The 12,667-nt window shown below is 37.2% G+C and overlaps 1 protein-coding gene across 9 annotated transcripts in view; it reads left to right on the top strand.

Annotated features, from left to right (window-relative positions):
* EVI5 (ecotropic viral integration site 5) overlaps nucleotides 1-12,667 on the top strand; it is a 73,840-nt gene that overhangs the window by 44,474 nt on the left and 16,699 nt on the right. For all 9 annotated transcript variants that reach the window (XM_039727118.1, XM_039727115.1, XM_039727114.1 and 6 more), the window contains 2 exons: nucleotides 864-959; nucleotides 11,362-11,457. In XM_039727118.1, coding sequence (XP_039583052.1) covers nucleotides 864-959; nucleotides 11,362-11,457 — 192 coding nt within the window. The remainder of the gene's footprint in view (nucleotides 1-863; nucleotides 960-11,361; nucleotides 11,458-12,667) is intronic.

The raw sequence follows: 12,667 nt of genomic DNA, 5'->3' as shown, positions 1-12,667 counted from the left end.
GCACATTAAAATAACCGAAGTACTGGAACTGATTTGCAGTTGATACAGTTTAGTTACACCACTCTGCTATAAAAGTAGGTGTACCTGAGCCTAATCTGTCTCTTCCCAGAGCTGTTTGCTCTTCAGCTGATGGTATTGCTCACTAATTATCTAACACTACTTTCTCTCTGTGGTTGTACCAGGCTGCTGATAATATAATGTTGCTTTATGCTCTGAAGTCTTGAGGACTTGCCTCATGAAACTGGACATTTTTTTTCTCTCTTTTTCAAACTCAAATTACCTATCATTTATAGACAGACTAGTAGGTTAAACTTACAGTGGGAGGCCAACTGTATGTTACGTGCATTAGTGTTTTATTCTAAAATGTCTTTGTCATACTGTGACTAAGATAGCTGGACTAAATAGGGTTGAGAATACATTTGCTTTTGTATTTAATTTTTTAAAATTTTTTATGACAAAGGAAATGATGAAATAAGTAACTCTTGTGTAGCTTTGATGTTTCTCTATATATAATAAGTCCAAAATTAAAGCATGAGCTGGTTTCTTTTATAATGTTGATTCTTTTTCTTAATTTACAGTGTAATATTTATGGAAAAAAAGACAGTTGTTTCCTGGATCTTGAAACTGATAACAGCAAGTTTTCAAATCTGCAGAGATTTTTTTTTTTAGATTAATATACTTTAGAGTTTATATTAGATTATTACATACTCCTCCTACGGGTTAAAATTAAATTTGGGTTCCTTAGAATAGTGGTAGTTTGCAGAGCAGTGTATGAAGTTTTCTCAGGATTTTGAGTAAAAGCAGTGCAGTCTTTAATCAGCCAAAGCTGGTGCTAGTTAGCTCCCATTTCTGATTTCTTTCAGAGTAAAGAAGAAGTGATGGCAGTCCGGCTCCGTGAGGCAGACCGCATTGCAGCTGTGGCAGAACTCCAGCAGCATATTGCTGAACTAGAAATCCAGGTAACAAGTGATGGCATTAAATGTGAAACTTCATACTGATTAGATTTTGTACTTTGAGTTTTTTTCTTCCTCTACTGTGTTTCTTCATTAGCCTGCTGTGAATACAAGACACTGCTTTGCCAAGTGGGATAATGCTGTATTGATGATTTCCTATACCAGCAAAGCCTTAAATCTAACTTGGGCACATACTTGTAAGCTTTTAACAATTCTTCTGTACAAGTACCGTGTTAAAGGCAACCCTCTTTTTAACTCTAACTTCTGTTTTGGTTTTTTTTTCTCTTAATTGGTACTTCTTACCAATTAATAGATGAGATTGAAAACATCCTGTGTCACAGCACTCTTTTAAATTCTAACTTCTGTTTTGTTTTTTTTTTTTTCTCATAATTGGTACTTCTTACCAATTAATAGATGAGATTGAAAACATCCTGTGTCCAAAAAAAGATGCATACAATTTTGGTTCCAGCAGCCATTTTTTTCCCTGTTCTTACTCTTCTGCTATGATCAGTATTGAAGGATTTATTGTAACTCTTACTCCCTTCATGTAAATCTTGAAACCAGAAATATTTACTGCTACCACATCACTGTAGGATCTCAAGATGCATCCTTTGGCCTCTGTGTTGTTCCTTACACTTTCAGTTCCTTTTGAAGCTTTCACCGTCCCATGAACTTGCTGCTCCCTTGATGAGAAAACCAGAGATTGCTGTGCTTTATATTCTCTTGGCTTTGGGAAATCATGATGTCTTACTGTAGTCTGACCTTTCTATAATCATATCCTGTTGTCCTGTCTGAATTCTGATGCAAAGTTTTTCTTGGTTATTTTTACTAAGTTACAATCTAGTTACTCTCTGGTTTACTTTTTTTTTAGACCTGGTGTTGCTATTGTGTTCTTCTCTCTGAAATCTTTCCTTTGAGGTGATGATTTTACTATATTGTTTCAAAGCCACCTTTTCCCTATGATTTCTCAACTACTTGTATCTTTTTCATCTCTTCGTATATGGAATGTACAAATTTCATTGGGCTTGCATGAAGAATTTTTGTTACATTTCCTCTAGAGCAGCAGGCACTAAATTCATTGAAAGTTAAAGCAATCATTTCTTTAAATCATATACTGCTTAGATAATGCTGTGATCTGTACATTAGAAATGCCTAGGTAAGTATGGTAAGCATTGCATAGGAATCATTTATCATCTAGTAAGATAACAAGAGTAGCTGAGTTAAAGTCAATCTTCTGCTCAAACTGACATTTTAAAAAAGAGAGGGGAAGTTTAAAGGTTACTTCAAACAATGTGATTTAGTAGGTGAGAAGTGAGTACTCATTTTACATTATTTTTACATTAGCACAGACTGCAAATGCCATCCTGCTTCCATTATTTGATAGATTCACATCTCTCAAAAAGTATTCAGTATCTTATGAAGTGGTGAATCCTCATATGATCAGTTGGGAATTTTTTGATAGCTGTTATGCAATTCAAATTGTGTTTATTTTTTAGTGTAAATATATCTGACTTGGTTTTCTGTTGTTTAACTGATGAAACCATCCATGCTCCATCATTTGATTGCTCTCTCCTATTCCCTTTCCATATTTCTACTTAACTTAAGGATCCCACAATTGCATGTGGATTTTTATGATACCTTGTCGTGAGACAGAAAGAACTGCAGGGATGTAATCTATTTTATAACTCCAGCTAATACATCCAAAGATCACACTGTTCCTGTTTTGTCATAATATTGCACTCTCTCAGGTTCAGATGTTTATCCACATTATCTCTCCTTCCTTTTCACAAGTACCGCTTTGCACAATGCAATTTTTAGTTATGTTTTTATTATTCTAAGATTTTTGTTTCCTTCCAAAGTGCATTTCAAGTCCCAGTTTTTATGGTATTCTCAGATTATCACCTGCTAATGATTTCTTGAGTCTGATCTTAGTAAAATTCTTCATTTTCTTCACAAAAGTGACAGTGGCTGTGCTTTCTTTGTATACAGTGTGGAGTATGAAGTAATTTTGTGGCTGAGGTTCACGTTCATTTGATGAGTTTGCACTGTTTAGGTTTTTGGTGAACATCTCAAACTTATTCTAGCAGGAAAGATAATTTCTTCAATTGTGAAATACAGATTTCAGGTGTGAACTTTACAGTATTTAAAACAAACAATTTAGCAGAATTAAGTTCTGCTAATGTTGATTTATTTATTTTTGACACTGTAGACATTACTTGAACTGCTTTTATTGAACTGTGATAGATGTGTCTTTTTTAAAATCTAAGCAGATATTTTTCAACAGTGTGTTTTGCCAGCAAATACGAAACTGATGATCAAAACTTCCTTTTTGGGTACTCATGCTCAAAAGCCTTTGAAACACCTGCACCAAAAGAAATGTAATAATGGAGTTGGAAATCCTAAATTCCCAAAGCTTTTCAACCATAAAACATGCAATTGATAATAGGGCTTAAACAAAAGCAAATTTTAAAGGAGGTTGAAAGTCTAGATAACTTCTTCCTCCCTGGAGATAGAGCTGCCTCCCACTCTCTTCTGTTCAGCCTGTAATCAGGTGACAGCTGTAATTGCTGTCACCTGATGTGGGGAACAGAGGCCCTTTCAATCAGAACTTGCCTTAATGACTTGAAATGCAATATTTAATACCAGAAATGTATTTAGCCAGTCTTGGAGCATAGGCACCGGGGTTAAAGTACAGAGGCACAGTGCATCACAAATAGGTCTGCTTGTCCTGCTGTTTCAAAGCTGATAAAAATGAAGGGAGGAAGTTAACCTACCACATAACCTTCCCTTTTTTTTTTGAGGGGGGTGGTGCTTTTCTAAGAAGCTCAAGGGATTCATTGCCAGGTCCTCATGAGCCATAGCAACGATTAACCTAAATTGCAAGTTTTTATTTTAAACGTTTATGTAGGTGTAGGTGCAAGACAGTGATGTTAAATTTGTAATGCAGAGTATCACTACTCCCACATAAGAACTGATCTGACATCACACACACACACATGCTAGATTTAAATCACAGTTTCTGGGTCACTCTTAGTTTTGGTTAGTAATAATGACAGGGATGGAGAGTGAACTATCATTCAATAACAGATGTAATTCTGCAAGAAGTTGTCAGCTTATTATGTTGTTAAGAAGTTATTTCTTAATATATTCTAAATGTCACCTTGTCTTGTTTGAGCATTCAGTTAATGATGCTGAGCTTTTAAACTTTTGTGTAGGTATATTGAAATGCAATGAAATGCCCCAGAAGTGACAAAGAAAAACCCTGATGTTATAACCCTGTTATGTGGAAACAAAGGTTTACTTTGTCAGCATTTGTTTACTCCTCTATCATGTCATTTTTCTCTCACTTGCTAGTTCAGCTTATGTTTGGGAGGTAAACATAGAATCACAGAATGGCTTGGATTGCAAAGAATCTTGAAGACCTTTTTCCAATCTCCTTGCCGTGGGCAGGACAGCTTTCCCTAGACTAGGTTGCTTCACCATCTTCACACTAAAGGATTTCTTCCTACTCTTCCACTCTCTTCCTTTCTTCTACTCTCAGTCTACCCTTTATCAGTTTAAAGCCATTCCCTGTTGTTCTGTGACTACGTGCCCTTGTCAAAACTCCCTCTCCAGCTCTCTGGTAGCCTTAGGAAAGGGCTCTAAGGTCTCCCTGGAGCTTTGTCTTCTGTTGGCTGAGCAGCCCCACCTCTCAGCCTGTCTTCCCAGAAGTGCTCCAGCCCTCTGATCACCGTCATGGCCTCCTCTGGACTCACAATACCAGTCTATGTTGTTCTGGTGCTGGGGACCCCACAGCCCCCAGGTGGGGTCTCACAAGTGTGGAGCAGAGGGGCAGAATCCCCTCCCTTGAGCTGCTGGCCACACTGCTTTTGATGCAGCCCAGGACACATTTGGTTTTCTGAGCTCCAAGTGCACATTACTAATTCATGTCCAGTCTCTCTGCCACCAGCACCCCCAAGTCCATCTTGGTGAGGCTGCTCTTGATGCCTTCATCTCCCAGCCTCTATTGGTACTGGGGTTTGCCCTGACCCAGGTGTTGCATCTTCCACTGAGCCATATTGAACCTCATGAGGTTCCCATGAGCTGACTCCTAAAGCTTGTTCAGGTCTCTCTGGATGACAACCCTTCCCTAAAATGACTTGGACATATTTAGCAGGTTTCTGGACTTTGAACAGGACATTTGAGCAATTTATTAACAGATGAAGGATGGATTTTTGGATGATTGGGCTGCTATTTTTTGTATTGCCACACTGGGGAGATGCTTACATAGAATCATGCAATCATTTAGGTTGGAAAAGACCTTTAAGATGATAGAGTCCAGCTGTTCACCCAGCATTGTAAAGTCCACCACTAAACCATGATCCTAAGTGACACATCTATATGTCTTTTAATGCCTCCAGGGATGGTGACTCAACCACTTCTTTGGACAGCCTGTTCCAATGTTCGACAGCCTTTTCCATAGAGAAATTTTTCCTGATATTCCATCTAAGCCTCACCTGAGGCAACTTGAGGCCATTTCCTTATGTCATTTCACTTGCTGCCTGGGAGAAGAGACTGATCCACACCTTGCCATATATAACCCCCAGCTCCCTCAGCTGCTGCTCATAGGCCTTAGACTCCAAACCAGCTCTCTCGCCCTCCTATGGACATGCTCCAGCACCTCAGTGTTTATCTTGTGTGAGGGTCCCAAAACTGCGCACAATATTCAAGGTGCAGCTTTTACTTTCTCACAAAGATTAGAGATTTACACCCTACAACTAAATAGCTTGTCCTGGTCAGGTTGCATGCAGTTGCATGATCTCTTGTTTCATCCTTTCCTAAAATTAAAAGAGCCAAAACTTCAGGTTTGCTTCCTCAGGAAGATAGTGTTTCTTGTTTTCAGCTGAACTGGGAGCTTCAAACTGCAGCAAGGATATATTTCTGGCCTAATAATTAGCAAGTGTTCCTTCTGGTTGCATATGGGCTGTCCCGTTGGTCTGTTGATCTTGTTTTGGTTTTTTAAGTTTTTCCCTTCAGTAATTGAAAGAATATAAAAATTCAGGCAAGGTTGCATCAGTTACAAGCTGCAGTCACTCAGCTGCCGAGGGTGAGGAGCAGTAGACCAGTGGAAGTGTAGGCAGGTTGAGGAAGCAGAGTGGGGTGGCTGTAGCCTCTGCTTGGCAGCTTAATTTCTTTCCCTCCATTTCTATGCAGGCTGGGACATGTAGTATTCTCTTAAAATTATCCATGGCTGGGTTGAGCTGGGCAGTACAGAGCATACTTGTAATATGAAAAACTAGTTTTACATCTGAGTAATCTTAAAGTAAAAAATACCCATAAGAATTAATTCTTCTTTTTGTTAGGTTGATCTGGACAGACAGCAACATCACTTCTTCCTGCTGTGTTTCCTGGCAGATTCAGAGAATTTTGTCACATTTACCCTATCTCTAACCCGGTCAAAGCAGCTTTGAGAACAACTGTAAAGGAAATCCATGATTGTGCTAGTAATCTCCCCACAGCTTAAACTTTTAGCACTATTTCTTTAGAATGAAGCCTTTCTATGACCTCTGTTTAATAACTTTTCCAAGTACTGACTGTTCAGTAAAGAAATTGTTTCCATCTTTTCAAATTACAGGAAACCCTTTTTTTACTCTTATCAATAGTGGTGTGTGATGTTAGTGATGTGTTTTTTGAAAGTCTAGAATGAGTCACTGTAAAGTCACTGAAAGGACACTAGTTACCACATCTACCCTTCTGAATATACTTCATTTACATTTTTAATGCGGTGTCTTTTGCCACAAAGTAAGAATTTTAAAGCCTCTCCTGAAAAGAGGCTGAGGCAAGTTGTTACCAAGTAAATATTTCTAAGTCAGAAAAGATCAAATTAAGGGTGGTAGGGAAACATCCTATCTTCCTGTGATTTTTAGTAGAGATGTTATCTGGGGAACAGACAGTTTTCTAGTGTGCCTGGAGTTTATCTGCTTATGTAAACTTTTTTTTTCCCTGTGTTTTTAAGTTCACAGTTATTAAAATGAAAACAACCCTTGATGTTCTCTTATTATTTAAAACAGCTTATTTTCCTTCTGATATATATTTACTTTCCTATCTGATGTGCTAATTGAGTGTTTTAGAAAAGTTGTACACCTCTTGGGATGAAACACCTGCAGCTGGAATTTGATTACTGATCTTCTGTAGCTTAAACTTTGATCAAGCAGCAAAAGCCGGCTTAAGGCCTCCAGTGTTTTTCAGGTGCTTTCTGGTGATTTATTTATTTGTTGTATAAACACTTTCTTATTATGAGTACTAAACTTGATTTTGGGAAGCCAATATACAGTAATGGTTTCAGATATTTTAAATCAACTTTTTTTTTTTTTAAGCAGTCTGTTCCTGCACTTGTGTTGCCAGCTATACATTCTGGCCTGATGCTACATGAGTTTGAAAGGTCTCCACATGTTCAGGAGTTCTCAGTAGCATCAGGTGGCTTTTTGAGACTAGCTGTTGCTTCTTTGCAAGATGCTTTTTTCTTAGAAAGCCAGACAAAAATAGGATTTAAGTGTGATATGAAAACCATGATTCTCAGCTGATAGTTTTTGGTGGACAGAATATTTACTCATTTTAAGGAGAAAATTTTTGGAGTGTAGATTTTTCTTCTCAAGAGCTCTCAGTGTAACTCTTGGTATGCACACAAGTACAGTCACTCTACTATTTCACAGCAGGATGAGAGAGGTGAGAGCTTCCAAAACTGTGAAGGGGCCTAAGTGAGTTCTGTTTTAGCAGCAGGTTTTTTTTGATCTATAGAGTTCATTTCCTGCTTCGCTGCCCGTGCTACTCCCACTGCATACACAACCTCTGGGGCAGGGGGTTGCACTGTGCATTGGCTGAGTACACTGCTACAAGCACCTGTCCCTGGGGTAGAGGTGATGGCTGCCACGAGGGTGTTTGTTACCCTGATACAGATTTCTGACCCTGCTGCTGGAGCTGGTCTGTCAGAAGAGACTAAAAGGAGCAGTTAAAAATCTTCAAAAGCAGTGAAATCAAGATGATGCATCTTTAATTACAGTGTAACACCAATTGGCATTGCTTTTCTAAAAATCTTCTGGGAAGAGGAGGTAGGCACGGCAGTGGTGCCAATACACAGATGCACTACGCCGGGGATGTGGGTGTAGAAATTCACTCACATGTGACTGCAGGATGTTTTAAACAAATTCCTACATTCTAGAATTGGCCAGCTTTCATTATTTTGCAATTCTGATAATACCCACATTTTGCTTATTTATATGTTCTCTGATTTTTTTTCTCCGTATATTAGTTTTAAATTTTAAATTACTATGATTTGCCTAGCAACCAGCTAGTTTTTGTGTTGTGACTTCTCCAAATATCACAGATTTGTTATAATAGTGCTCCCCCTCACTCTCAACCACCAAAAAACCCAGCCAGCAACCCACATCCTATGTGAATTACTCTAGATTTAAAAAATTTAACATGGAAATTACTAATTACTTATGCTATTCTCTTTTAAAAGGTGTGCCATTCATACCTTAAACACTTCTAAATTGTAAGTGGAATCTTAACATTCAATTTTGAACCCATACTGTTGATTTGAGTGCTTTCCTCAGAAGTACAGAGCTGCTCAAGCACAGTAGTCCAAAACCATTCAAGCACAGTATACAAGTAATGCAGAGTTAAATGTCCAGTTTCTACTAAAGTAAATGCCACAATAGGAAGCATTAAATAAAATTAAGCTGCATTAAAGCAATTTAATTTTTCTTCTGTCAGTGAACTGTGTAGTAACTGGTAGTATGGCTTCACCTTGACTACCGTGTGCAGTCCTGGGCTCCACTATTTCAGAAGGATGTGAAAGTCCTTGAATGTGTCCAGAGGGTGATAAAGCTGGTGAAAGGGCTGAAAAGAACGTCCTGTGAGGAGTGGCTAAGGATTTTGGACTTAATTTAGTTTGGAGAAAAGGAAGCTGAGGGGTGATGGTGTCAAGCTCCCCTAATGAAAAACTACTGTTAAAGGATATTACTACCAAATTTAAGTTCCTCACATTCAAATTTGCCTTTGATTAATGAATGCTCATCAGAAGGTGGGAACTATTTGCATTAAGTTCAGATTACGTTCTAACATGACATGTCACTGGAAGGTGAATCAATTTGGAACATCATAATAATACTTTGTACTTGTATAAAAATGTATGTATTGATGAGAAATATCAGTCTCATTTCACAGTATTAAAGAATATTGGGTAACTTTAAAAATCATAATGTGACAGATAAAACTTTTTTGTTCATTAGATGTAGGTAAGCTTTCAGCTATCTACTTATTATTTATTCTCTAAATTAGATTGTTTTGATAGAAATTAAAATCTATTTTAATGCTGTGGTGCTTGACTCCTGCATGTTTTCCAGTGGTTTGCTACCACACTTGCATAAGAATCTTTAAAAGACAATGGCATGATCAACTTAGTAGACTATACTTTCCTGTTAGTCAGGGATAAGCAGCAGCTGTAAAGAAGACTCTGATATCTTGTCGTCATTTTTTTTCTATGTCATCCTTCCAATTTATCCACTGTAGACAGACTTGGTAGCCCACAGAACATGAGATTATTTAATTGGGAAGATTATTTTTTTTCAGCAAGTTAAAAGGATCAGCTTCTGATCACTTGCATTTTGAATGTTGCAAGAGGAAGTTACAGCATGACCTTTTTAAAAGTATGTTTGTAGAAAATGCCATTGCAGGGTTACTTTTTTTTTTATGAATTGTTAGCTCTACAAAATCTGTAGTTCTGAAAGGAAAACTGAAACTTACTTGCCTTCCAGTAATAATGGGCATCTTGCAAGCCAGGCTTATGCCTTCCATTCAGCTCTGACTACAGCTACAGTTCTTCCATGAGCAAATAGGCACAATTATTCTGTAATATCTGCATTGACTTTACAGTGTTATTCTTAGAATAAAAAGTAACCATAACACCACTTAAATGTAATGCAAGTGTGGAATTCCCATATAATATATGCTAACAGCTTCCAGCTATTTGTGTGCCAAACCCAACCTGCTAAATATTACTGCTTCAAAAAAAATATTTTTGAGTAATTTTGTAATGCATACCTCACTGCAAGAAAGTAAAAGCCTGGAAAAAAGAGATACTGCTTCGATGTTGCCAATACTGACAGTGTTCTAGATTGTTCTCTTCACCCAGCAAAAGGATTTGGAAGGTAGCATGTTCTCTCTCCTAATAGTTTTGTCCTGGGGTTTATATTTTAAAGGAACCTCTCCATTAAAGCTTTTTGTCTTATACTTTGATGAATAGCTAACACTTTTCATTCTAAAAGGTATTTAACCTCTCTTTGCTAATGACTATCAATTTGGCTGTTGAAGTAAATTTGCTTTCTTCAAGTGTAATTAAAACTTCAGCAAAATGAGCTATAGGCAGAAAAACAAGATATTCCCATTATATTTTTATTTCTGTAATATCTTCCTTGTATGTGATTTACAGTCAAGGTAAAGAATTTTATAAAACCAAGATACTTGCACTGTCTACAGCTGGTGGCTGCTTCAGAAATTACTTAGCTAGAAAAAGGCAATAGCAGAGCTGTTCTGCATTTTATTAGTAGCAAGTAGAAGACATGGAGTGCATTCCTCATCAAGGTGATTATTTATCTCAGATCTGCCAAGTTTGGTTCAGTCACATTAGGATTCCCTTTAGGGACAAGATGGAAACCAGTGCTGCAGGCATTCAGTGCAAGTGAAACCTTTTCAAGCATTCTGAAATACAGGAGCTGCATTTGATTGCCAAATTAGGGACATGTTATATTCATCTTAATCTACTGTTTTGTTTTGTTTTTTACTTGCCAGTTTTTCTGTACACCTCTTGAAGCATTGGTATTAGGGGACATTCATTTATACTATCTGGAACTCCTATGTGACAAGTACCACAATATTTTTGGATGCTACAATTCTTCTTACAGGACAAGAGAAGCTTGTCATATGTAGTATTTCCCAGTGCATGTCCCACAATGCGAGGAAAGAATTGTTTTGTTTAATTGGAGACAAAAGATGTCTTGTTTCTAAATGTAAATTTTACATTGGTGAAAATAAACTACACTGTGTTCCATGTATTGACAGTGTTCTGTAGGAGTGGTTTACAAAAATGCATTCTGATGCACATAGGATGTGGATTCCATCCATGTGAAGCTGTTAATTCTTTGTGCTCATCCATAAAATCCTGCCTTGTACTGTTAAGAGAGTTAGGTTGGTCTGAGCCACTGTCACCTCTAGATACCTGCTGTAACTTCAACCAAATGAAAGTGCTGGGTAGTATGTGGGGATAGCTTCTGTTCATGACAAAAATACGCAGACAGTTAAAGTAAGATTTTTAATATAGTAGATCTTTGAATAATTTGAATACGATTCCTTTTTTTAACCAAAACAGAAAGAAGAAGGAAAAATTCAAGGGCAGCTTAATAAATCTGATTCTAACCAGTACATCAGAGAACTGAAAGATCAGATAGCTGAGCTGCATCATGAGGTGAGTGATATTGTACTGCTGTCTCTGATCACTTGTGCCTTTAGTCCTTTCACCTGTGTCAGGTTTTGCTTATTTAATAGTTATTACATCTTCAGTGCCTGTTTTTGCTGAAGTACATTATTTTAAATGAATGCAGAATTAAAACTCTTATGCATGAATCTTGCCTTTATCTTGGAATGTAAGAGAACAAAATAGTAATTACTTTTGTAATTTGACATTAAATGAGATTGGCATTTATGTTGGCTTTTTCCTTAATTTCATGAGTTGATCATATTCATGTTGTGTTTACTCCATTTGGAACTGCATCTAAGAAAATAAGCCCCTTGATGTTTTTATTTGCTACAATTGTTAAGGCCACTATAGTTGGAAACTAAATCTCACTTGTGCAAGTAGAAGAATTCGTGTAAATTTTCTGGTTCTCGCTGTTGCGAGGACGAATTTTATGTGGTAGTATACTGAGATTGCTTAAAAAAAAAAGGATGCTTGCTTAATATCAGTTAACAGATTTTAACTTTTAAACTGCCAAAACCTTCAATCTATGAAATGTCTGTGTTCAAACTTCCTTGCTCTAATAGTTGTAGTAATTTTCTGTTAGTTAAACAGATCAGAAGGTCTTGAAACCGAAATGGCTTATGTAACTCCTGTGCTCACTGGCTCATTTCAGTTTATGCTGCATTGTGAAGAAATGTCTTTACCTAATACTCCACATGTGCAAAATGCCTGGTCATCTTTGCAGTAGAGTCTCTTTCTAGCCTTTTCATACACAGCTCTGAGAGTGTTGCTTAAAACCACAGTATTGAAAAGCAATTCAACCTAATTGTTGCCTTTTTGCTTTTATTAAATAAACACATCCTTTCTTTAAGCTTAGATAGTGTTTTCATAACAATCTGAGTAGGTCCAAGCTTTTAGGATCAATCCCTTGAGACTTATAACACAGTTGAGGATCTTGGAATGTTGTCTATGCTATAGATCACTATGCTATAGATGGAGGATAGTCTCTAGGGTCATGAGTCCAGCACCTTTACCAATCATTAAGCTCACTTAAAAACAGATTTAAAAATCAATAACCTGGCTTTCCCCATTAAAGCACTCTAATTAGTTTTCTTTGCTTGCTTGAAGAATTCCCAGAAAGCCAGATATTTAGGTATTTTTGCATTATGAACAAAATAAGGCACTGTACTGACTTTTTCCTCTGCTCACTGTAGGTTTA

This window comes from Passer montanus, unplaced genomic scaffold (genome assembly GCF_014805655.1).
Source record: "Passer montanus isolate IOZ18808 unplaced genomic scaffold, ASM1480565v1 scaffold60, whole genome shotgun sequence".
NCBI classification, from domain to species: domain Eukaryota; kingdom Metazoa; phylum Chordata; class Aves; order Passeriformes; family Passeridae; genus Passer; species Passer montanus.
The sequence above is the reverse complement of the archived record's forward strand: the minus strand, read 5'-3'. Positions and strand labels throughout refer to the sequence as shown.